The sequence below is a fragment of the Ips typographus genome, linkage group LG11, assembly GCF_016097725.1.
Source record: "Ips typographus isolate SLU linkage group LG11, UJ_Ityp_2.0, whole genome shotgun sequence".
Taxonomy (NCBI): domain Eukaryota; kingdom Metazoa; phylum Arthropoda; class Insecta; order Coleoptera; family Curculionidae; genus Ips; species Ips typographus.
In genome coordinates this window covers 2,341,012-2,366,279 of record NC_138432.1, presented here as the reverse complement: position 1 = coordinate 2,366,279, position 25,268 = coordinate 2,341,012, and the positions used below count along the sequence as shown (strand labels likewise).

At 39.7% G+C, this 25,268-nt stretch overlaps 1 protein-coding gene, 1 long non-coding RNA gene and 1 pseudogene across 3 annotated transcripts in view; 1 reads left to right on the top strand and 2 right to left on the bottom strand.

The window, feature by feature from the left end:
• Positions 1 to 25,268, top strand: part of LOC145735648 (uncharacterized) — a 189,858-nt gene that overhangs the window by 67,965 nt on the left and 96,625 nt on the right. The window lies entirely within an intron of this gene.
• LOC145736126 (large subunit ribosomal RNA) lies at positions 16 to 1,031 on the bottom strand (annotated as a pseudogene).
• LOC145735630 (uncharacterized) lies at positions 17,875 to 20,579 on the bottom strand. The gene is made up of 3 exons (XM_081989620.1): positions 20,492 to 20,579; positions 18,738 to 19,436; positions 17,875 to 18,659 (listed from the first exon to the last, which is right to left on the bottom strand). Exons 1-3 carry the CDS (start codon positions 20,577 to 20,579, stop codon positions 18,340 to 18,342), a joined length of 1,107 nt encoding a protein of 368 aa, XP_081845746.1. The 3' UTR covers positions 17,875 to 18,339.

The window sequence follows — 25,268 nt, the reverse complement described above, 5'->3', positions numbered from 1 at the left end:
CTACATTATTCTATCGACTAGAGGCTCTTCGCCTTGGAGACCTGCTGCGGATATGGGTACGAACTGGCGCGACGCCTCCACGTGGCCCTCTCCCGGATTTTCAAGGTCCGAGGGGAAGATCCGGACACCGCGGCAACTGCGGTGCTCTTCGCGTTCCAAACCATATCTCCCTGCTAGAGGATTCCATGGAACTCGAAAGCTCATGCAGAAAAGAAAACTCTTCCCGGATCTCCCGACAGCGTCTCCGGGTCCTTTTGGGTTACCCCGACGAACTCTCTTGCGAGGGCCCGACTTTTTGACGGTTCCGCTGCCAGGTTCCGGAATAGGAACCGGATTCCCTTTCGCCCGATGGGTGTGAGCACGTACCATATATGCGATAAGCACACAGACTCTTCGTAAAACGACTACACCGCATCACCATCGGCTTTCGCCTAGGGCTTAGGATCGACTGACTCGTGTGCAACGGCTGTTCACACGAAACCCTTCTCCACGTCAGTCCTCCAGGGCCTCGCTGGAGTATTTGCTACTACCACCAAGATCTGCACCGACGGCGGCTCCAGACGGCCTCGCGGCCAGCCCTTCTGCGCACACCGCCGCGACCCTCCTACTCGTCAGGGCTTCATGATCGTCGATGACGATCGCACATGCCGCTGACGGTCGAGTATAAGCACGACGCTTCAGCGCCATCCATTTTCAGGGCTAGTAACTTCGGCAGGTGAGTTGTTACACACTCCTTGGCGGATTCCGACTTCCATGGCCACCGTCCTGCTGTCTTAAGTTACCAACGTCTTTCATGGTATCCCATAAGCGTCGATTTAGGCGCTTTAACTCGACGTTTGGTTCATCCCACAGCGCCAGTTCTGCTTACCAAAAATGGCCCACTTGGCACTCTGAGTGTGAGTTGGTGATGCCAACCACTGGGAAATAACATACTATATCTGAAACGAAATGTGATGGATTGACTACAAACGAATTTCGGTAATTAATCATGTGATGAACTTAATTCATAATCATAAGCGCATTTTCTTGTTGTAACCTTAAAGTTTAAAGTCCGTAATGCATTATATTGGTTTATACAAAATTCCATAAACATATTCATAACTAATGACCTTGAAAGATGGTTAATTTCAACTTTTAAAATCAATAAAAACTAAATCTGAATCTGTCAAATACTAAAAGAAATTTATTGGTTAGATCGCAAACATTTAATATTTTGAATTGTTGAAACAAAACAACATAGGAATCCCCCACCGGACCGGTTTCATAACCAAAAAATGAATATTGTGTTATTATTAATTGATGAATAACATTTGACAGAGAAAAAAAATAAATTTATGAATTAAGAATAAGAAATTGCATTGCAACACCTTTCTCGTAAATGTAGTAAATTAAGGAATACTTTATATTTATTAATTTTGTTTATGGAATTGCATTGAAAGCAATTTGTGCATATAAACGTCGCCAAAAAATATATACGAATACGAATTTCTGTAATTAATCATGTGATGGTTCTGAAAAGAACCTTTGTTCAACGTCGTCGTCGTCGTCATCAGCAGTATAAAGTTGAGCTGAAACTAACAAAAAATTTCACTTTGACCTGTCCTTGCCTAAAAGAAAGGGTTACAGGTTACAGTTTTTTTTATTTTCAAAAGTTTTTTGGGGAGAAAAACTAAATTTTAGTGTTACTGAGAGTCAATTAAATTAAAATTTGAGGAATATTTTATATATACTTTTTATACCTGAAACGTGATGAGAAAATTAAGGACAAACGAATTTCTGTAATTAATCATGTGATGGTTCTGAAAAGAACCTTTGTTCATCGTCGTCGTCGTCGTCGTCGTCGTCGTCGTCGTAGTCGTCATCATAAAGTTGACCTGAAACTAACAAAAAATTTCAATAGTACTTTTAAAAATGTAAGAAAAACACTTTGAGCTGTCCTTGGCTTCGATCAATGTTGTTGCATGCGAAAAATATGCAAACAACACATTAATCTACTAAGCCCTTCCACCCACGTCAAGGTCACACAGCTCCATGGAAGGGTACCTTTTAGATTAGAAACAGGTAAATAAATATTTCACCTAAAACTTATCTTTTTGTTACCCCAGTGTAATTGTCATACTCGTACAGTACTTGAATTACACTAAAGTATTTGTCACAACATAAAGCATTTAAAGTTGTAAAAATTTAATGAATGAAATACTAAAAAAAAGTTGGGTACGTTAGTTAAACTTTAAACACTTTATGTCGATTGTGTGTTTTATGTGTGTGTGTTAGTATTTAAAGTGATTACACTTAAATGTCCACATTCAAGTGTTTTAGTACCACTTTAAACACTTGTGTATTTTGTGTATTTTTAGTTTTTCTGTTTTTTTAAATTTTTTTGGTTTTTATTTATATAAATTTTTTTGGGCAAATATACAATATGTAAAGTTGTATCGAAATGTCATATTATCGAACAAATTTCTAAGTAAACTTTACATTCTGTATATTAATTTTTTTTTGGGTTTTTTTTATTCCTGTTCTATTATCTCCTATATCTACAACAGAGACCAGAGGGGAACTTAAAAACTATGCGCACCTAAAACTAACAATATTTTTTTTGGGTCAATTTTAAACACCTACAGACTGTACGTGCGAGATCATTTAAAAAACGTACCGAATTTCAGATTGACCACACCAATCTGTAAACATTTTAAATTGATTTTACATTTTTTTTAATTTTTTTGGTAAATATAAAACATTTAAAATTGCCTAGCAAGACAAAATTCGTCTACACTTTTGTATCAATTTAAAATACTTTATATTAATTTTTTTTTTCCCTTCTTTGAAGGGGGCTGTCCAAATCGGGTAATAGCTTCCATCGCTTTGCGCTGACGAATTCTCGCCTCGATTTCCGCTAGTTGTCTCGTTTCATCCCTCTCAGTTGGTCGCTAATCGTATCCGAGGTGCCAGGCATATCAGCGACGGATTTGCGCATTTTCAACTCCACATCGGTGAGATCTGGACAAATGGGGTTGAAAAATTGCTCTTTTGCAATTTGCACCAGGTGCGCCTCACTCACTTCTCCGTCACTGTCTTCGATTTGTTCTGGCGTCACAGTCGGTTTCGGCTCTTTTTCAACCCATTGCTCCTCTGCTGATGATGATGATGATGGTGGATGTCGTGGTATAGCAGAGGGCAATGATCGTAGCAGTAGCCCAGGTTGTGGCGAACCTCTTGGCGGCCGAATCTGCACGTCTGACAAAATTCGAATCTTCGACGATGATTTATGCGTGCCGGCCTGTGATGATTGTGATGGTGGTGCCAAGTAGATTTTTGGTTCGTTGTGTCGTTTTTTTCGTGGGCGCGCTCTAGGTGGTAAGGCGATTGGTGGTGGCATCAACAGAGCGTCTCGGTCGTAAATGGTCGATGGTCGATCTCCAATCCGCCTGGTTCCATCAACACGTAATACCGCCGTGTCCAATGGGGGCAACAATAATTGTGGCAGCGACAATAATCGTGGTGGTCCACCATCATTACCGCCATCACCATCAACCACATTGCCACCATCGGGACCAACGACTACAGTATTGACGTTTTGATGGGCCCGTTTGCGTATATTATATACGACTACAGGCGGATCCGGTCTTACCGTAAACACTTCGCGGTGTACCACATTCCGCGTTGTGAGCACGGTGGTAGGAAATGTGAAACGACCTTGCATCGGATGTGGCCCCACGAAAATTCGAACCTGTGCAGGATCGCCGACTCGCGACATACAACTGGCCGTGAGCAAAGCAGGGACTGGTGAGCGCAATCCCTACCCGCTTAAAAGTTTGTCCTTGCGACTTGTTGACAGTCATAGCGAATGCAAGGCGTACCGGGATTTGAGTTCGCTGTTGTTGTTGCTGTTGTTGCAGCTGCTCCTCCGGGTACAATATTGGCGACGACAATTTTTTACTGTTACAAAATTTATTCATACAAACTAATGGAAAACGAGATTTTATTATTGTTTTTAATGAGATGGATGTGCTTGTCTATTAGCACAAAGTTTATCAAATCTTGGTGTTTGTGAAGATATAGCTACTCGTAGCTCCTTTTCTACAACTAAACGAGCTCGATATTTAGATTTCATTGCAGCCAAGGCAGAAAATCCCGTTTCGCGTAAATATGATGTTGCGAACGGCAGCAGTACTTTAAAAGCTTTTGTTGACAAAGTGTTATATTCTGTATGAAGATTCAACCAGAATTGAACCAGAGATACAGTCTGAACTTTATGTTTTAATGTAGAATCACAAGATAATTCAATCAATTTTTCTTTTTCAATACTTGTCAATCCAAATTCATCATCTTCTTCGTCGATAAATGGATTCTGTACCCACGCAAACTTTGTAAAATCAAGATCACCAAAATAATTCGAAAATTGAAGCAACAAACTATTCAAGTGTTCCACAAAGAGATTTTTGTTTGCTTCTATGTTATCTCGGGCGCATAAATTTAAACGTGGAAACATGTCAACCTTATTTTTTTGAAAATTTGATTTCCATAGCTCCACTTTTTTAATAAATGCTGTCACTTTGTCTTTTTGTATAAGCAAATGCATTTGCGGTCCTTGCATTGATTTATTAAGAACACTCAATTTTTCAAAAATGTCAACCAAATATGTAAGTTTAACAATAAAATTATCATCCCTAAATATATTGCCGTCATCATTATGATTTTCCTCGAGAAACATAGCAATTTCTTCTTTGAGTTCAAGTACCCTTTGAATCACTTTTGCACGGGATAGCCAACGCACTTCACAATAGTACAGAAGTGACGTGTAATTAGCTCGCATATCTTTACACAGTTTTGCGAACAACCTTGCTTTTAATGGACTGTTTTTTATGTAATTTATAACTTTCGTCACTTTTGCAAAAACATTGTTTAGTTCCTCGCTTATGGTTTTTGATACGAGAGCTGCTCTGTGGAGCATGCAGTGCGTCCAGAGAACCTCAGGTGTTTTCATTTTAACTTGTGTTTGAAGACCAGTTTTGTGTCCCGCCATTGATTGTGCACCGTCGGTACAGAGCCCAATGCAATTATTCCACATTATGTCGTTCTCATTAAAAAATCTGTCTATTATTTTGAAAATTTCGTTGGATGTGGCTCTGTCAGGAATTGGTTTGCAAAATAAGATATCTTCAATTATATTAGTATCGTCAACATATCGAACATATGCAATTAAATGTGCGTCTTTAGCTACATCAGTAGCTTCATCTACTTGTATGGCGAATTTTGAAGTACGCATTCGAGAAACTAATTGGTCACAAAGATCTTCACATACATCATCAATTCTTCTGCCAATTGTATTATCAGCAAGCGGTATTTGTCGCAGCTGATTCGCATAAGATTGCCCGAACATTGTTTTGACCATATCAATAGCCGCTGGCAAAACTAAGGTTTCTGCTATTGTGTGGGGTTTTTTACATTGAGCGATTCTGTACGACACTAGGTATGATGCTAGTAAGGCATTTGATGGAACATGAACATTTTTTTTGAAATTTTTTTTGTTTTTAGATAACTCATCTAATTTTCTTTGAAAAAATTCTTGGGGCTTACCAACGTATTCAGAATGAATAGTTTCAAGGTGCCGTTTTAATTTGCCGGGTCTCATACTTTCAGCAGCCAAAACTTTTGAACACAACAAACACATTGGTTTTTCCACATTATTGTTAATAATATTAGTAAATCCGAACGATAAATAGGATAAGTCGTATTTCCTTGTCTTGGGAGTTCTGCGTTCGTGTTCCTTGTGGCTTGTATTCCCACTACTTGTTTCAACGTTAGAATCTTCATTATTAGTGGATTTTCGCTTATATCCTATCAAAAACTTATCCATTTGTCTGGAAATATTAGGAATAATATTATATTATTCTGAACAAAATTAAACTATTAAATTACTTACTATTATGATTAGTGGACAATCACGTCAATAACAATAGACACTACCTAACACTGCTAAACCAATTAAATATTAGCTGTGACAAAGTGCATCGAGCTTTTCTTGTACGCATCTGTGGCGTTAGTGCGGGCCCCTGTTTGAAGCGACGCGACCTTAGCGCTAGTGTCTCCAAATTTACGACAGCCTTGGTTCAAAAGATTTGCCGGGGTCTAGGACGTCTAGGTTATATAGATGCTAAGAATATTACGAAATGTTTAGTTGAACTATGCGCTATAAAGCACGATTGTATTTTCCATTTATTCTCTCCTCTTTACATAAAAAACTTTAGCAGTAATTTGGAAAATTGTTCGCTGTGACTAATTTTCGCGGCTCCCTTTTTAATAGTCCGCGCCTCCCCAGGGAGGCGCGCCTCCCAGTTTGGAAAACGCTGATCTAGGTCATTACTAATCTCGTCCCAATTTATAGTGCGATGGACTTCATTTTTCGCTTCCATGCGACACATGTCCTCACCCTTCGTTACGTATTTGTACAGATATTTGACGGATGCCAAGGATCCGACGCACTCAAAATTGATGTGACTCTGATATTTGAGTGCCGCGTAACGATTGTAAGGCACGATATCGACATTGGTGTACGTAATGTTGTTCGAAATGATCATGTGATTGTTGCGACGTCGACGATATTCATGGTGTCCATTTTTGACCGTTGAAGCGTTATAGTTTAAATTAGTGACCTCCCGTAGGGCCTTTGGAAAATACTTTTTGCAGATACCGTCCGCTCTCAAACAGGTAACGTTTGGGTCGCGGGTCGGTCCTCTGCACTTTGTATGCAGATAAAAGTCGGCTACCGTTCTAAACAAAATCGGTTCGACTTGATAGTCCGGTATCTCGGCTGAAACGACATCGTCGACGCGCTCACGGCTGTTTAGTTTGTCGCGCTGTAAAAACGTCACCAAAGTGAGCATGAGGCAAGCCTCGTTTTTGAAATTCTATCGTGTAGAAATAGTTATGAACGCTACCGTACAATTGTTTCTTGACGATATCGTCTATAAACTCGGTTAATCTAATGTGGAATGCGCGACAAACCAAATCAGGACGGTTTGGCCATTTCTGTTTGTAAGCGAGGTTGTTTTGGATCTCTGGCCAATTCGGGTTCGTCGTAAACGTGATAAAGAGATCCGGCTTGCCATGTCTTGCTATTACATTAATCGCATCGAGGTACTGGCGATTCGTGAAACGCATTCCACGTCTCGACGACGCAGGCAAAATGAAAATTGACCCAACTCGATAATCCGTACCAGCTGCGTTTGCCCTTGTCTCCAAGTACCTTAACAAACTACCATAACTGGCTCGCCATCTAAATAGCTGGTGGGTTTTATGTTACCAAAACTCGTTCGCCTCCACTTTGACATAAGCGTCCACTACGTACTATTGAAGCAATTTGCAGCCATTATGCAAAATTGTAAATTCATTTAATTCACGGATAGGCGAGATCGAGCGGTGACGGTTCGAAGACTCACTTTGTTGTTGAGTTGGGTTTTGGATGGTAGTAGGCGGTCTTTGTAAGCGATTCGTATCGCGTATCTGTAGACGATAGCGATAGAATTCGCGAAAAGTGATTGTCTTCGTCACGTTCCGAACGTGATGGATCTCTTTATCAAAGCCAAATTCCCCATTCGGAAACAGGATCGGGTACACCATGGGGTTGGCCCATTTATTGAAGTTTTTAAGTTCGTGTCTACCCCGGCCGTCGCGTGGGTAGATGCACAAATCAACCTCGAAGGGTGGTTCGTTGACAAAAACGGCCGCAATTTCAGAGTCGCACGCGGGCAAACTGTAGTTTCTTACCTCGCGATTAATATTGTCCCTAAATCCGATCACTAAACTGTCGAGAATGGCGTTTCTTTCCTCGGGAGAGGTCGCGGCCGCCTGTTTACGTTGAATTACCTCAATGATGGTTTGGTAACTTTGAATTATCGGATTGACCCGACGCAACATCGTTTCAATGTTACGTATAGTTAGGGGTGCGATGCGGTCACCCAAAAATTCCACCCTTCGATTGACAGCATTATTCGAGTCAACGAAATAATACTGATTAAGTTTGAGAGTAATGGTGTCGTCCCTAACCTGCTGGCTATTATTTACCGTTACTTGACCATTACTATTGTCTGCTGCAAAAAGACGAACCGGAATGGCGTGAGTATAGTGGTAAATCTGTCCGCAAATCGTAAAACACCAATGTGCATGAACATCGGTAGGAACAGTCGATTTGAACGATGCCATAGCAAATAAACTGTTTATTGTACGGACGTTCAAACATCTCGCGGGGACATGAACCCAACGGCGGTAACACAACGTCGCCACTCTTACAGCAAAACTCTTTGCCGACAGATTTTTCTTGTTCAAAGCCCACGGCTAAACACAACAAACACCGTTTTGTTAAATCGCCCACATTGTAAACTGCAACACGGGACTTGGCATCGAAACGCGTGCCCACAGTTATGGCTTGTCTGTAAGTTCGTGTGATTGGATCGTGAGCGTGAACACGTTCCCGTCGTTGTTCCGCCGGTGTTGGTATGTGCAAAGCCGGTAAAAAAGGTGGCGACAAAGGTAAAGGGGGGAGAGCAGATCAAAATCCGCTGCAAAAACAGGAGACGCAGAAGAACCTTGTGACGACGACGTTGCTGACGAAACTGGGGACAAAACTGGTAAATCAGGTGTAACAACAATATACTCGACAGGAGATGGTGGTGGTGGTGGCGATGATGGTACAGACGCGTCAACCAAAATCGGTTCCGTTGCTGTCACGACGTCGTCATCGTCAATTAGTAAAATTACATTGTTGTCATCATTATTTTGAAAAGAAAGCGGTCGAACCGATGAATTGGACAACACATCCGCACGATTTAGAATTACGCGTAGTTGACGCGGTCTTTCGACGCACCGTTCCAGTACCACGCGCAATTCCCTCATCAATCCCACATAATCGAGAGGCGTAAGCAAAACATGCAACTCACGCGGCAACTCTTCCATCCGATGTAATACTACCTGGAGTTCTCGACGACGATCCCAATCAAATCGCTCCAAGGCCACTCGCAGGATGCGGCGCTCCCAATCGAACCGCTCGAGCATCACCCTAAGTTGCCGAAGGAACTGTGGTTCTGTCGTTGTTGCCGTTGTTCATGATGCTAGTCGTCTATTTCTACAAAAACAAATCAAACATTTATTAATTTCAAATTTTAAAATTTCCCAAAAATTCCCTCTTTTCTGAAAAATTACGTTTTCTCGTTCCACTCAAAACAATGCCTAAACACGTTTCGTTTCCGTAAAAAATAACCGTTCTGAAGATGTTTTAAAATGATTTTAAAATTTTTCGAAATTTAAAAAAAAAAAACAGTCAAAATGACAGTTTTAATTGTGCAAATCAATTGTAGATGACTTTAAAAATAGAATTAATTTTTATCAAAAAAACACACTTTTTGAATTTTTCAAAATGTTAAAAACAGTTAAAATGGCTGTTTTAATGGCGCTGAATGATTGCAGAACACTTTAAAAATTAATTGCAATTAATTTTAAAATAGAAAAAGTAATTTAAATTTTTCAAAAATTTTGAAATTTGAAAAAATTAGTCAAAATGACAATTTTAATAAAGTAGATCTATTGTAGAACACTATAAAAATTGAATTAAATCGATTTTCATAAAAAAAACACATTTTTGAAAATGTTAAAAACAGTTAAAATTACAGTTTAATGGTGCAAAACAATTGCAGAACACTTTAAAAATTAAATAGAATTCATTTTAATCGAAAAAAACATATAATTTGAATTTTTGAAAATTGAACAAATTAGTCAATATGACAGTTTTAATAAAGCAAATCGATTGTAGAACAGTATAAAAATTGAATAAAATCGATTTTGATCAAAAAAACACACTTTTTAAAAATAAAAAAACCAAGCAGGCGCAACCATCGACTACCACTCTACGTGCTTGGTTCGAGAATACCGTGACAGCCGCCGCTTCGAGAGCGAACGGCGCACGCGTTCTGCCTAACCGAGTAAGTAAAGAAACGATGAAAGTAGTGGTATTTCAGCGGCGATGTTGCCATCTCCCACTTATGCTACACCTCTCATGTCTCCTTACAGTGCCAGACTAGAGTCAAGCTCAACAGGGTCTTCTTTCCCCGCTAATTTTTCCAAGCCCGTTCCCTTGGCAGTGGTTTCGCTAGATAGTAGGTAGGGACAGTGGGAATCTCGTTAATCTATTCATGCGCGTCACTAATTAGATGACGAGGCATTTGGCTATTTAAAATCTTTATTGTATAAAAAATATAAAGACATGTACACAGATGTAAAAATAGTGTTATCTTGCTGCCGTGTTATCCGGGCAGCGTAAAACAATCAAGCTAGTTTACAACTAGAGCCCTTAGCCTAATACAGTTCTTCCCGGCTAGTCCGAGGATTTTACTTGTATTACAAAGATGTTCTTAGGCTAATTCCACCTCCGAGTGTTGTCCAGAAGGGGGGGGGCGTCTAGCGGACGTCTGTGGTTGCAGTCATTTAGGTTTGACCAAGTCGGGGGACATCACAGAAAGGAAAGCACATGCACATGGTGGTTCTGGAACTGGCACCTCGACGCTCCTAGCTTCCCCGAAGGCCCATCCTCATACCGGTTGGTATGCGCGCCGCGGAAGTCCAGCGGCATCCATCGTGTCCAGGTCTTGTTGTCCGGGTCTCGGCTGGTGGTCGTCGGGTCGAGTTGCCGTCCCTCAGGCAGTGGCTCCTGTCCTGTAAACTAGCTAAGCACACCCAGTAAGGAAGATCTTACCTTGTTTGTCTGGCTCGCCACGTCTTTTTGGAGAAAGCCGCGTGGATGGAACTTCCCCACTTTAGAGTGGAGGCCACGCAGCTATCTTTGAATCCCCTCGTGAGCTGGAGGAGATCCTCAGTCTCGGAGTTGCATCTTGGCCATATTCCCCGTGCACCTAAGGTGACCGGCGCATGTATGATGTTCTTGTCGGGGAACTTTAGGCTGATGGCTTCGGTGAACTTGGCGTCTTGCTCATATTTATGCTTCTTGTTGGCATGCATAACACCTAAGCTGATGTCTCCCTCCCAGACTACTTGCACATCTGAAACGACTAAAGTATTGTGGTTTATACTTACTACCAAGTCGGGCTTGAAAGGGGTTCCGTCCGCGTGTCTGATATGCGGCTCATCCAAAACCTGCCATTTCTTGGTTTTACAGTGTTTGGAGAGCTTCTTCGCAATCTCATTGTGTCTGCGAATACGCTCCCAGTGGGTTTATGGGCAACCCTGGAGAACGTGGCAGATCGTCTCGACTTTGGCGCACCCTGCTCGGCACTGCCTTTGGTCTGCTGGATTGGATGGCAGCCCAGCTGTTGGTAGGTTTGCAGATCGTAGCTGGACTGCCCTGACGTAGTCTCTGCCCGTCGATCTATTTGGTTTGTGGTCGATCCACGATCGGCTAGAAGCGTCTTTGCTGGCACATTCTATTCTCTTTAGCAGGGGCGACTGTTTAATTTTCCCCGCATAGTATAAATCGCCAGGTTCGGCCCCGCATATGGCTGTTAAGCGGTTCATTAGCTGCCTTGAGGAGTCGTGCATCATAACGTACCTCAGGCTTCATGTTCGACGGCTAGTAAGTTTTTCAGCCTCCCCATGAAGATTTGGGGTATAGTGTTTCTCAGTGAGCTTACCCCCAAGCCCCCATCCTTCATTTTGGCATGAATTGCCGCATCAGGAGTGTGGGTGTTAAGATGCATATTTTTCTTAACGAAATGTCGGACAAGTCGATCTGCCTCCTGCAGAATTCTGCCCGTTATTTTTGGCTGTTGCAAACCGTAGAGCACTTTCGGTATTGCGTATGTTTTTAATAGTTGTAGTTTTTGCTCTGGCTTACACTCACCATACGACGAGGTACGGATGTTTTCCTATGGCGTGAGGTGGTCCTTATTAGAGATGAAGTCTTTATCTGGCATTACGGGAACCGTGGTTTGGGCTGGAAAAATGTAGCGTAACGGGGACTCAGGGGCGAGGATTTTCTTTATCTCACCCAAGAATCACGGCTTTTAGCCAACCCGGTGGGAATCGCTATTTGCATAGCATACAAGTAGTGCGGGATTAGGTGGGAGGTAGGTGGTGATGAGGTCTAGCTTTTGGAATGGCTTGAGCGTAAGCTTTAGTACACGCTTAACTGCTCCGAGCAGAGTGGGGCTCACTTTTTGCATGTCAATCCCTGACCAAGGGCTGACAACCATCCCGAGATAGTCTAGACCCTCGCCGGCCGCTAATGCGCGGACTGGCGCACCACATTCAAAGTGCAGAGAGGGGTCAGTCAGGAACCAGGAGTCTTTGGTGGTCCTTATGCTGAACGTGCAGCATTTTGGTGCTGACAGGCTCATACCTAGACCACCTAAAAAGGTTTCCACATCTTCCAACTGACGTTGCGCGATTTCCTCATTGCTGGCCACAAGCAACAAGTCGTCGGCAAAAGCGAGACAGCTGATTGAGATGTCCTCATTCAGCTTGTATCCCTCTCTGCTTTCCAGGAGGCGAAGAAGCTTATCACACACTATGTTAAATAGGGTGGGGAGAGAGGGTCTCCCTGCTTCACGCCTCGCTGGAGACGCACATTGACCCTACTACGATTCAGGTCAATGGTGGTGTCTACATCCCGGTAGGCCTCCCTCGGGACCTTTTAGGATGCCCCCCACGCGCTGGTGACTTCGCGTTTACCGCCAAGGCGCCGATATGCCACCGGGTGACGTGATCGCTCGTGGGTGGACAGCCCACGAGCCCTTATGAAGGGCACGCCGCATGTGGGGCATACATGATCCCCTCTCGCTGGTGCCTCTCTGCCCGGATACTTCTAAACGTGACAGAGGGCCGCGTGCCGCTTCACGTACCGTTTGTCACAACCCCTGCATTGGTATTGCACTGGGGTTTTTGCGTGAGCGGACCGGTAATGTTTCTCTGCTTCTGCTACGGAGAGCAGAAGCAAATTGACACCGTCCCTGAGACAGACGGCGCAACTTTGGTCCTCAAACGGTACAAGAATAGTCCAGATCATAGCCTCGTCGTCATCGATGTCCCCCTGGTCGTTCCGAGGAGGCACGGGGACTTGTACCTCCTCGACATCTGAGGCTTCATCATCTTGACGGTCGAAAGCCCGGATCATTGACGCGTCGCGGGCTAGCTGGGCCCACGACGCCTTCCCCACTACCAGCACCGGGGTTTTTTGACTCCCGGCTCGTCACTGCTATGCAGGCTGGCTTACCCATCGATGTAGGTGATGGGCGGGTGGCATGAGTCTCCACCCTGACTTGCTTGCTGCAATCCCAAGCTCTTCGCCACTAGTGGCTACTAAGCCCACCACATCCTACCGACATTCATACGAACGCCGGCAGATGGGTTGCACACCCTCAGGGGGTAGAGGCCGAGCTAGCCTCATGGTGTTTTCGGCTGGCAACCCAACCTCCCAGTTTCTTTTCATTCAGTGCCAGACTGGTAGGGGCTCGGTGGAACCCCATCTCCCAGAAAGGGACTACACAGGAGAAGATGTGTTTGCGCGACTCCGTCACCCGGCACACCCACACTCAACTGCTTAGCCCCGTGAGGCCCAGGGCCAGACTTTACTCCAGATTACCTGGGATCGTCTGGACCGAGTGGACCCCTAGACCCCCCGGCTCTGGTACTCCGGTGGGGAATATGAGAATAATTAAGAGAGTCATAGTTACCCGCGCCATTTACCCGCACTTTATTGAATTTCTTCACTTTGACATTCAGAGCACTGGACAGAAATTACATTGCGTCAACATCACGTTAAGACCATCGCAATGCTTTGTTTTAATTAGACACCGAAAAAAGGGGAAACTACCGGTCCCAAAATTGGGCTTAAGTCCATCCTGTACCTACTATCAATCGAAACCACCCCCAAGAAAACGCCATCCCATCTCCGCCATCCAGCGATTCAGCAGCTATGCACATCGAAATTCACACAGCCACTGAACCGCTAACTAGCGGGGAAAGAAGGAACCTTTATTTTAACCAAAACAAACCTAATACTAAAAACAGTTACTGTAAATTCCTGTAATGGAATTCAGGAAGATTGCTCAGGATACTTGGTAGTTTATTGTTGTTTAGGTTGGAAGGTTGAGTAAGAACCGCTGTTGGATTAATACTGATTTTTATTTAACAGTTAACAACTATTTATACAAATTAACAAACGTTATAAACAAATTGAATTAAAATAATAAGTGCTGACCATTATTGTTCTGTGCTCCACATTGGAAGGTTTGGTGATTTTCCTGCTGACGCTGCGTCTGGTACCTGGTTGCCCGGTGACCTGCTGGCGGTGCATTAGCGGCAATAACCTAGTTAATTACTTTTGTGTTCGAAAGGAAGGAAATGACAAACAGTCTTCTCCACAATACTTTATTATGACCTTAGATGGTAAGGTCTGCTCAACAAGTTTCGGTCACATAAATGACCATCTTCAGGAGCTCAAATCAGTCGATCAATGTGACTACCGTCTTTTTACAAGGGGAGAGACAGAGAGACCCATGTTATACCGAATTAGTGAATTTAACATAGTTCAATAGGCGAACAAAACTCATTATGGAGAAAAAACTAACTCTAGCACATTAAATTAAAAACAAAAAGTTTTTTCTCCATAATGAGCTTTGTTCGCCTATTGAATTATGTTAAATTCACTAATTCGGTATAACATGGGTCTCTCTGTCTCTCCCCTTGTAAAAAGACAGTAGTCACATTGATCGACTGATTTGAGCTCCTGAAGATGGTCATTTATGTGACCGAAACTTGTTGAGCAGACCTTACCATCTAAGGTCATAATAAAGTATTGTGGAGTCTTCTCCACAAAATGTTTGTCATTTCCTTCCTTTCGTACTCTTGCGACTCCACTGAAAGAATATGGACTACTACTTCTTTCTACTTTTGTGTTGTTTATGAAATATATAAACTGATAATATTTTTTATGACTAAATGTGAATTTAGACATTCTGTGCAGTCTATTGCCATGCCATCAATGTTCAGAGCCGTCATGGGGAAATACTGGTTCGAGGACAATCGCTTCTGTGGGTGGCTGGGCAGCTCTGATTGTATTTAATAGAATGTCTGCTGCATCTCTGTCTCTTCTCTTATTGGAGCTGTTACTTTGTCGTCGTTTGTAGAACCCGAATAGCACCATAAGTGTGATAACAACAAGTATAGTTATCACGGTACCACTGAGGCTTGTGATTAGAAGGTGCTTTTTGACTGTCTCCCAATGCGTGGTTTTAAGTTGTCGTTTGATATTCATTTCTTCACTCCTGACTTCATTAAGCTTGTTGGATGCGTCAATTACAGGTTCGTCAATTACCGTGGTTTCTCTTCCGTGCATAACTGGGAATAATGATATATTTTGTAGTATAGGTTTGGAGAATGCCTGTAAGACAGTGACACTGTCTGACCTCTTAGGCGTTAGGATGTACTTCTTCGTTTGAATGAGGCAAGTTGGAGTTGTTTCTATAATAGCAGTCTGATTTAGAGACACATCGTTTCGGATTCCATCGCAAATAATGGCAATTTTAGTTTTTTCAGGCGTAATTGCTAACCATGAGTTTGGAGTGTGTAACTGTTTCCATATTATTGATGATATGGAATGCTGTGTGATTTTGCATGAGGTATTTTCTTCTCGCTGGTATACTTGGTCTATTACGCAATTTGGACTAGTCTCTATGCCTCTTGTTGTAGTGGGTGAACATACGAAGACATTTTCCGCAATGTTCAGACTGTTGTTCAACTCATATTCAGAAATTTGGAAGTACAACTGTGAATCATAGTCGATTGCTAGTAATTCGTTTGGAATATCCAGGATCCAATAGGACTTATTTTCTGTCTTCAGTGGAATTGGAGTCGATCTGATTAGCATAAATTCGTTGTGGTTTAAAATATCCATAGACGTGGATAAATTCGTCACTGTGTTCCACTCTGGTCTGGATCACAGGATAGGATATTATTTTGATGTTGGAAGGAATCTTTCTGGACGCAGCTGCTATAATCTCTTCAATGTGGGTCGGAGATATTAAGTCATATATGTGAACTTTGTGGTAGTGAACATCTAACAATCGTTTATAATAGTCCAAAAGTTCATCTATGTAATTGGAGACCACTTGATATGAACTAAGAATGTGAATTGTCAGTTTATTTGTATCCACCATTCGATACCATTCTTCCATTTCATTTATTGAAGCAATGCCTTCATAGATTTTCTCCCGGAATCTTTCGAGTTTATTGTTGATTCTGGATTCGGTGTCATTAAAAGTAGATAGAGCATGTAACATGAATTTGGTTTGGTGGTTGGATGCCTTGATTAGCTCCTTTTGGTTTTTATCTAATTCGTCAATATTTGTGTAGATCTCATCATTTACTCCGAATACAGCGGTAAGTAGTTTTCCCAACGCTCCTCTTTTTTCACGCTTGGATACCACAGTTTGTAATCCGTTTTGTGTCCATTTAAATTGTTTTTCCTTCTCTTTTAAATGATGTATCAGTGATATGCATTGTGTGTCCCCTGCTATTGATTTTGCTCGTTGACAGAGGTTGTCTATCTGATTAATTGCATCTTGAACGTTTATTGAGTCTTTCACCATTCTATTTTTCTCGTACTTCAGGTCAATTCTGAAGGTGCCCCTGTCTATTCGTGCATGTCCCATGTGCTCAATGTATAGTCCTGGTGGAGGATAATGGATCGAATATTGAGTTGCCTTGGACGCTTGGATCATCACAACAAAAAGAACAGCGATCAATACCTTTTTCCAGTGTTGTCTTGGGCTTTGTTTGTTTTTGTTGTGGAATAGTGGTTTTTCATTCTCGGTGTTTGATATTATTGGATTATAATATAAGGCTTCTTGTTGTGCGAGTGGTTTGGCTGCCTGAAGAAACTTTTGTTTGGAATCGGAAATATGTTTGGTAATTTCTTGGAGTAGCTCTTGTAGTTGACAAAAATAACTGGTTGTGAAATACGGATGCGTCGGAACGTCAAGCTTTATAAGCTGCTTATGGTTTTCTTCAATGCTTTCCCAAATGGCCTCGAACTCTGCAGTTTTCTTGAGAAAATATTGTTCATTTTTCCTCTCGTGGGCGTCTTTTTTGTAATTGGTAAATAGGGTTTTTAATTTTTTACCCAAGGGATCTTGTGCCTTGGCGAGTTCGTTGGCTTCTTCCATTCTTCTAGGTTTGTATGTCCTGGCTTCTTCTTATGATTTTAGTAGGTGTTTTTTTTTTTGTTTGTTGTTTGCTGGTATCTCAACCAATTTCTTTGTTTGGTTGGGGATGGTATGATTTGGTCAAGAATTGTATAACCAGACAGTGCACCTGCTATACAAAGGAATAACTGAAAAGAACCACTACCACCCAAGGTATTCTTGGGCACCGCACAGGCTTGATAGAATTCTAATCAGTTTGGAATGCTGCAACCAGACAAGGCCCTTGTTACAGCAGGAAGGAAGGTATGTGTGTTTATTTGTAAAGGGAATTAACTGAGAAGAACCACTCCCACCCAAGGTATACTTGGGCACCGCACAGGCTTGAGAGAATTCTAATCAGTTGGTTTTTTGAAGGTTTTTTGCTCGAAGGACCAATGTAAATTCCTGTAATGGAATTCAGGAAGAATGCTCAGGATACTTGGTAGTTTATTGTTGTATAAGGTTTAGGTTGGAAGGTTGAGTAAGAACCGCTGTTGGATTAATACTTATTTTTATTTAACAGTTAACAATTATTTATACAAATTAACAAACGTTATAAACAAATTGAATTAAAATAATACGTGCTGACCAATATTGTTCTGTGCTCCACATTGGAAGGTTTGGTGATTTTCCTGCTGACGCTGCGTCTGGTACCTGGTTGCCCGGTGACCTGCTGGCGGTGTATTAGCGGCAATAACCTAGTTAGTTACTTTTGTGTTGTTTATAAACTGATATTATTTTTTATGACTAAATGTGAATTTAGACACATTGTACCAGTAGCCAATCAAATTCAGAGAACTTTTCTAGTTCCACAATGAGAGCCGTTTTGCAAAAAACCACCTATTCACAATTTACCCGAGAAAACTTAAACGTCTCGGGATATAACCTATGAATAAATTATATATTACTAGATAATAAATAATTTAACTTAAGAATACCGAGCCAGATGGTACTGACTTACTATTTACATATTAAAAATTGAAGGTACTGAACCGGACGGGATACAAAGAACTGAAAGAAAACTTTCATACCTAGGCAGGAAACTTGCTACTTTGATTCCTCTTCTAGGACGACAATTCAACTAAAAATAAATATACAATGTTTTCTATGTAAAGAATTGAACTATAGGTAATAATAAACAACTTCGGAATTAAGAAACCATATCGTACAACTTTTCCTTCAGTAATATAGGTAAACAATTTTCCATATAAAACTGACGTAATTTTGGAAACATTTCTGACCATAAACTTGTGTCGGGTTTGATACGTTCGTACACAAAACCTTTTGGAGTCCATACACCAAAATAACAAAATTTTCTGCCTGTTACAAATAGCTGTCCTTGATTTTGGTAGTAGTATGGGCGATTACGATTTAAAGAACAAATCATATTTTCCATTTTGCCGAATTTAATTACTTTATTTTCTATACCTTCTTGTGGGGTCATTTCTCTCGCCGAGTACGAACAGTTCACTTCACAATAATGTTATTACCAATAAGACCATCTGGAGATGCAGCCAAAAAAGGATTCTCTTTATGAATAATTAAGCCAATCTTTAATATCTACTTCAAGAACCTGTGCTAAATCCTTAATTGCCAATGTCTCATGTTCAACCCCATACCTAGTACTCACGTTGCCCATAAACGTTGACGATATCAAACTCTGCGCCACTTTGTTTTTATCTGTCGATGCTCTTAGTTTAACTATTTTTCCAAAATTTGACGCAGTTAATCGTTTGCGTCTTTCAGAAAACCAATTGTCGCAAAGTCGTTGGCTCTTAGTTTTTTCAAAAATCCTATTAATTTCATTGTCACTTTTTGCCAATTCATTAAGAAATGGTTCTCTTAGTCTTTCCAGTTCTTGATTGTCTATTTCAGGATCTTTGTCGGCCTCCGGTCCGTAGTTACTATCGTGGCCATCATCATTGGTCTTATGAAATAATCTTTTTCGAGGTTTTGTTAATCTTATTTGACGGCTTCTCTGGCCTAATACTTTTTTGATCAATCTTTTAGTATAAAGACCGGGACTTCTGGTAGTAACAGATTTGTGGAAATTGTCATGGAAGCGTCCTTTAGAATTAAAAAATATTGTGGCAGCATTACACCGCATTTCGTAACTACCGCGGCATGAAAAGTTAATGCGTTTACCACCAATGAATTTAGCGACTAAACTATTATAACCCTCACAAACATTATTATTTAAGTTTTTAAGTAAACTTTTGGCATTATAAATAAGTCTGTAATTGCAGGCTTCTACAGTGTGACCCATTTAGAATGGAAACACCCCTATAAAATTTTAGGTTATTAACCGATTTCAATGGTTATTTTTTTGAAATAATTAGGAATGAAATGTCTATTACGGGAGAAAATTTTAAATATTTCAGTTTTCAGGTCATATTACGATACTTTTTCTTGATAGAAAATGCAGAATTTTTATTAGCGATTTTTTTATTGAAAAAATTACTACGCCACTGGATCTATAGTGCTTTCAAATAGCTGTGACCAAAATTTTATGAAAATCCATTCATTACTAACAAAGTTATGACAAATTAAAATTCAAAAATCCTCTAAGCTGAAACACCCCTATAAAATTTTAGGTTATTAACCGATTTCAATGATTTTTTTTTTGAAATAATTAGGAATGAAATGTCTATTACGGGAGAAAATTTTAAATATTTATTTCAGTTTTCAGGTCATATTACGATACTTTTTCTTGATAGAAAATAGAGAATTTTTATTAGCGATTTTTTATTGAAAAAATTACTACGCCACTGGATCTATAGTGCTTTCAAATAGCTGTGACCAAATTTTTTTTTTTTGATTTTTTTTTTTGATTTTTTTTTTTTTTTTTTTTAGAAATTAATCAATTAATAATTAATAATAAACAAGTAAATAATAACACCATTTCTATGGCAACAGTTGATGCAGGGTGTTCTTTTGTGACCGTTAGCTTAGAGGATTTTTGAATTTTAATTTGTCATAACTTTGTTATTAATGAATGGATTTTCATGAAATTTTATAAGGGAATTAACTGAGAAGAACCACTCCCACACAGCTTTGGTCACAGCTATTTGAAAGCACTATAGATCCAGTGGCGTAGTAATTTTTTCAATAAAAAATCGCTAATAAAAATTCTCTATTTTCTATCAAGAAAAAGTATCGTAATATGACCTGAAAACTGAAATAAATATTTAAAATTTTCTCCCGTAATAGACATTTCATTCCTAATTATTTTAAAAAAAAATCATTGAAATCGGTTAATAACCTAAAATTTTATAGGGGTGTTTCCATTCTAAATGGGTCACACTGTATATGTTTAAGCAAACCACATTCTTCCATTTGCGGAATCAAATTATTTTCTTTTGTTTCCTTTTGCAGTAATATGCAAGACATAGTTGGTGAATGCCAAATACATGATGTATGCTGTTTTTTATGTCACTCTGTAGGTTTTTAACTTTAGTGTCATAATCGTCATTTGTGACTCTGTAATGTTTTGCGGCGCAATCAACGGCTATTCGTAACCTTAAAATATTATTTTTAAGATAACTACAAAGAAAAGATGGAATAACTTTTCCACCACAACTGATCCTTCGCTTTATTAGAAGCCTTAAATTGTTAGAGTAGCGTCTTAGAAGATGGTTTCGACATTCTATCTTTTATACCAATGTACCTTCATATGGGCCGTTTTCCAAAATTTTTTTGTATACGCTGCTGTCACCATTTGCAACTAGGTTTTTATAACTTAGTCCATGCATAGCAATACTGCAATTAAAACCCTCTACAATAATTTTGCTTTCCATAGCAGTGGATAACCGGGAAAAAATTTTGTAACAGGAGTGACTTATATCTTCGCCAAAGGGTTTACACCAAGTACAATATTTATTTTTCACACCCAAATACAATATTTTTTTAGTACGGTACCCAATTATAGCTGCAACGCCGGAGCATGCAGAGTAGTTCCTTTTATACGATCTTTTTGACCAAGCTCCGTCTGCCACTACTGTAATTAGTGGTCGTCCAAGCTGATCTACTTCATTATTTTGTATTCCAAGGTTCTTTTCTTCCTGTCCTGCCTCAATCATTGACGACCAAGCTGTTTCATTGTACGCCTCTACCAACTCGTTCTGTAACGAATAATACTTCGTCTTCGACAATGGTGGAATCTCTAGGAGAGACAAGAATTCATACGTTTGGTCATATCCAATTCCAACAGAAACGCTTGCATTTAAAGCTGCTCCATTCACGTTAAATATTTTCTTCGCAGGGTCATCACTGTGAACCTGGTGATCGGTTTTACAAACTCGACAACTTAGGAGAAACTTTGAGATTAAGCCTTGTCTCATTTCTCTTTTTATGTAAATATGTTGCGCTTTACACGAAAATAATCCATGATGAAGAAAATTTAAAATGGACTGTAGAAAATAGGAAATGTCAACAATTCGTCGTCCCGATAGTGACGAAAACTTGTTTTCTTCTGCATTTTGCTCCCTATTAGAACTAGAATAAATTTTATGTTTTACTTCTTTTTTAAAATGGTTTTAAAATTACCTATGTTCCTCGATCAACTCGCAGTATTTTTGGTATTCCCTTGGTTTTAAATATGACCTATAGATATTGATTTTGTACAATAGTATATTCTATATTAAGAGCGGAAAGGACATATTTGCCGCTTGCACATGAAAATTGCAGCTTGAGGCGAAGCCGAACGCTGCAATCATGTAAAAGCGGCAAAAGTACTTTCGGCTCGAAATATAGACGATATTTTTTCGACGACTGCTGTGGAGTGGAGTAGAAAGACAACTCACATCATTTTCGTCGCTTGAACTCATTGTCACCGATAAATCACTTTGACGGAATGGCTTTTGTAATGTTCTCTTTCTTCACTTCTATTAATTAGGAAAATAAAACACTTTGTTATAATATAACACCACTTCACTCTGCTTGGTCTGCTTTACTTTCCGAAACCACATTCAATAATCCTCTGTTTATTTTGTGATTCATCATCATAATACATTCCTTGGGTACCAGTCAGTACGATCAATACATTACATCTCTTCCTTTTTCCAGTATCCAGAGGTTATAACTATTATGAAAAATTTAATATATATAACCAATCCAAACCGCAACTTATACTTGATAGATATATGACAACTTAAAATACTATGTTACATATATCACAACAATTACTTACCTACAATATGAAACTAATACCAAATATAACCGTTAACAATAATTTAACAATATAAAAACACAAACATAAGTATACCTAATCATATTCAATTTAGTTTTTATTTTTCAATTATTCTTCTCTGATCTATCGTCAGAAATTTTTCATTCTCCTTCGATTTTCTTTAAATGAATTACATTTCGGCGAAACTCTTGTCCTGAGTTTTCGTCTCTTATCATTACATCACCTTTCATTTTGTTTGTAACTAAGTATGGAGTAGAGTCAAAGTCTGGAGTTGTTTTATTTGATTTAACCATAATTTTCTGATATACCTTATCTCCAATTTGTAAATCACTTTCTGTGGCTTTCCTTTTCCTATCTCCCAGTTCTCTCCCTTTTTCTTTTTGAACCCGGTCTCTGTCAATCACTTCCTCATCTAGTTCAGTTAAAGTTGCATTTCCAGTGTCAATAGAACTAGGTATTTTGTCACGAAATTGACGTTTAAAAAACAATTCATGCAGGGTTTTTCCTGTAGTGGTATGCGGTGTACTATTGTACATCAAGTATTTAAAAATTTCCTCTTGCCAATCAGTTTTTACAGCATTACTAATTTTAAGTCTTTTTAGTATGTCCCTATTTTGACGTTCTACCTCACCGTTCATTTGGGGCCAATAGGGTATAGTATAAAATATTTTTATTGCATTTTCTTCACAAAATGACTTAATTTCTTGGCTACAGAATTGTTTACCATTGTCACATGTGATGGACATGGGCAAACCAAGCCTTGAAAAAATTTCTTTTAGCACATTTACCGTGTTTATTTCAGTTATGGATCGCATAATTTTAATTTCTTTGTAACGGCTAAAATAATCGACTATAACAAAAAGGTAAACACCATTAGGTAACGGCCCCATGAAGTCAACTGCGACATCTATCCATGGACTGTTAGGCATTGACCTTCTTTTCATTGGGTTTGGAGGTCCTGGAGTAGATACTAATGTACAACCTTTACAAGATTTGACAATCTTTTCTGCATGTTCATCTATTTTGGGCCACCATACTTTTGTACGCAGCCTACCTTTCATAGCGACAATTCCCGGATGACCTTCGTGAGGAGCCTCCAGAATTCGTTGTCTCAGTTTATGTGGAATCACAATTCTGGTACCGCGCAGTAAAATATCATCACACACGCAAAACTCTTCTTGAAAAGTCCGACAATGTTTGACGGGTTCAACCCATATTTTTTGTTTGATTCCAGTTATTATTTTTCCTACCTCGTCATCATTCTCAGAGTTTTCTCGGATTTCATTTAAAGTCACGGCGATCGGCTTTGAATATTCAACTACATGGTATACGAAATTGTGATTATCGAATGGAATTGGATCTGTCTGACACAGTCGAGACAACGGATCTGCAATATTACTTTTTCCAGGACGAAAGACTATCTTGAAATTAAAAGATTGAAGGCGCATAACCCACCGCTCAATGCGGGCAGAAGGTCTTGATTTTGGACCAAAAATTACTTCCAGTGGTTTGTGGTCAGTGATCAGCTCAAACTCTTCTTTGCCGTATAAATAAATTTTAAAATGTTCGACGGCCCACACTATTGCAAGAGCTTCTTTCTCGGTCTGACAATAACGTTTTTCCGGGTCAGTAAGACTTTTGTTACCGAAAATAGGTATTTTTGGACGCTGGAGAGATTATTTATCTCTTATTTACAAAAAAGGACTTTTTAAAACACACTACACTCATATATAAATAAAAATTTGCTTACAAACCTTGATTAAAAGCTAAATTAAACGATTCACTTCGTACTACAGGGTCCAATATAGTCCCAGCGGACGTAATTGGACACAAAAATGTCATTTATGAACGCTAGATCAACACCAAAGTCGATCTTTGCTGGTTTTAAAACGTTAAAAGCAATTGGAGAAAGATTGTCCACAAACGCGAGTAATTTATTCAGTTAGTGCGCTACAAAGCAGGCTAGTAGATTTTTTCCTTTGTTAGCGTCGTCGTCAATACATATGTTGCAAAAAAAAAACAAAAACAACACAATAAATTCAACAAACTTTCTTTTCTCAATTAATTTGTGGTTCTGAAAAGAACCGATTATTTTTTAGTTCTAAAAAGAACTGGTTTTTGAATATACTTAAAAGCAGTAAATAAATACTAGCTTTCAAGTATATTCACTGCCTCCTCCAGCTTTTTCTCGCAACTTAAAATTGCTTTTTGGATAAGAGCAGAGTTGTCACTCAGCTGTTGTCTAAACAACGTCCTCGTGTCAATCTCCTCCTGCCTAGATTGAACGGCTAACGTGATCGCCGACGATTCAGCCGATAACCGTTCAATATCGGTCAACATGGCCTTGCGAAAATTTGCTGGCACACTAGGCGCCCACGAATTTTCAGCACTTCCAATATTACGAGAACTCATGACTGCGGACTGAATAAAACACCCTTAAAGGACCCGTTTTATACTGTCGCGCCAACCAATCCCGTCGCTCCGTTCGACAAAACCGAGTAGGCGGGGCTTGTTAATGGACTCGCTCGTCTGTTAAAAGTCAAATTTCTTACTGTCAACAAATTGCAGTACAATAAACACATATAATGGTAATTAGTTAATGGTATAAAGTTAATTTGCATTTTTCAAAACGGAATTGCAAAAACAGCACGAAAAAACACTACATTATGTAGACAGTATTACGTTTTATCAATTAATTTGTGGTTTGATTTTTTGAATTCGATGCAAAGTCGCCGAGTGGAATTTTTACTTTGTTGGCGTCGTCGTCTTTCTTTACGTAGGTAAACAAAAAAAAAACAACACACAATAAATTGAACGAACTTTCTTTTTTCAACTAATTTGTGGTTCTGAAAAGAACCAATTTTTTTGCATAAGAAAATGCGTTTTTTAAA

Excerpts from the sequence above, each read along its gene's own strand:
- LOC145735630 (XM_081989620.1), bottom strand. The coding sequence starts at position 20,579 with ATGTCTTGCATATTACTGCAAAAGGAAACAAAAGAAAATAATTTGATT. Across the intron at positions 19,437-20,491 it reads TTTGCTTAAACATATACAGT|CCTGCAATTACAGACTTATT; the intron begins GTGACCCATTTA and ends ACACTGTAGAAG. Across the intron at positions 18,660-18,737 it reads TGAAGTAGATATTAAAGATT|TGAACTGTTCGTACTCGGCG; the intron begins GGCTTAATTATT and ends ATTATTGTGAAG.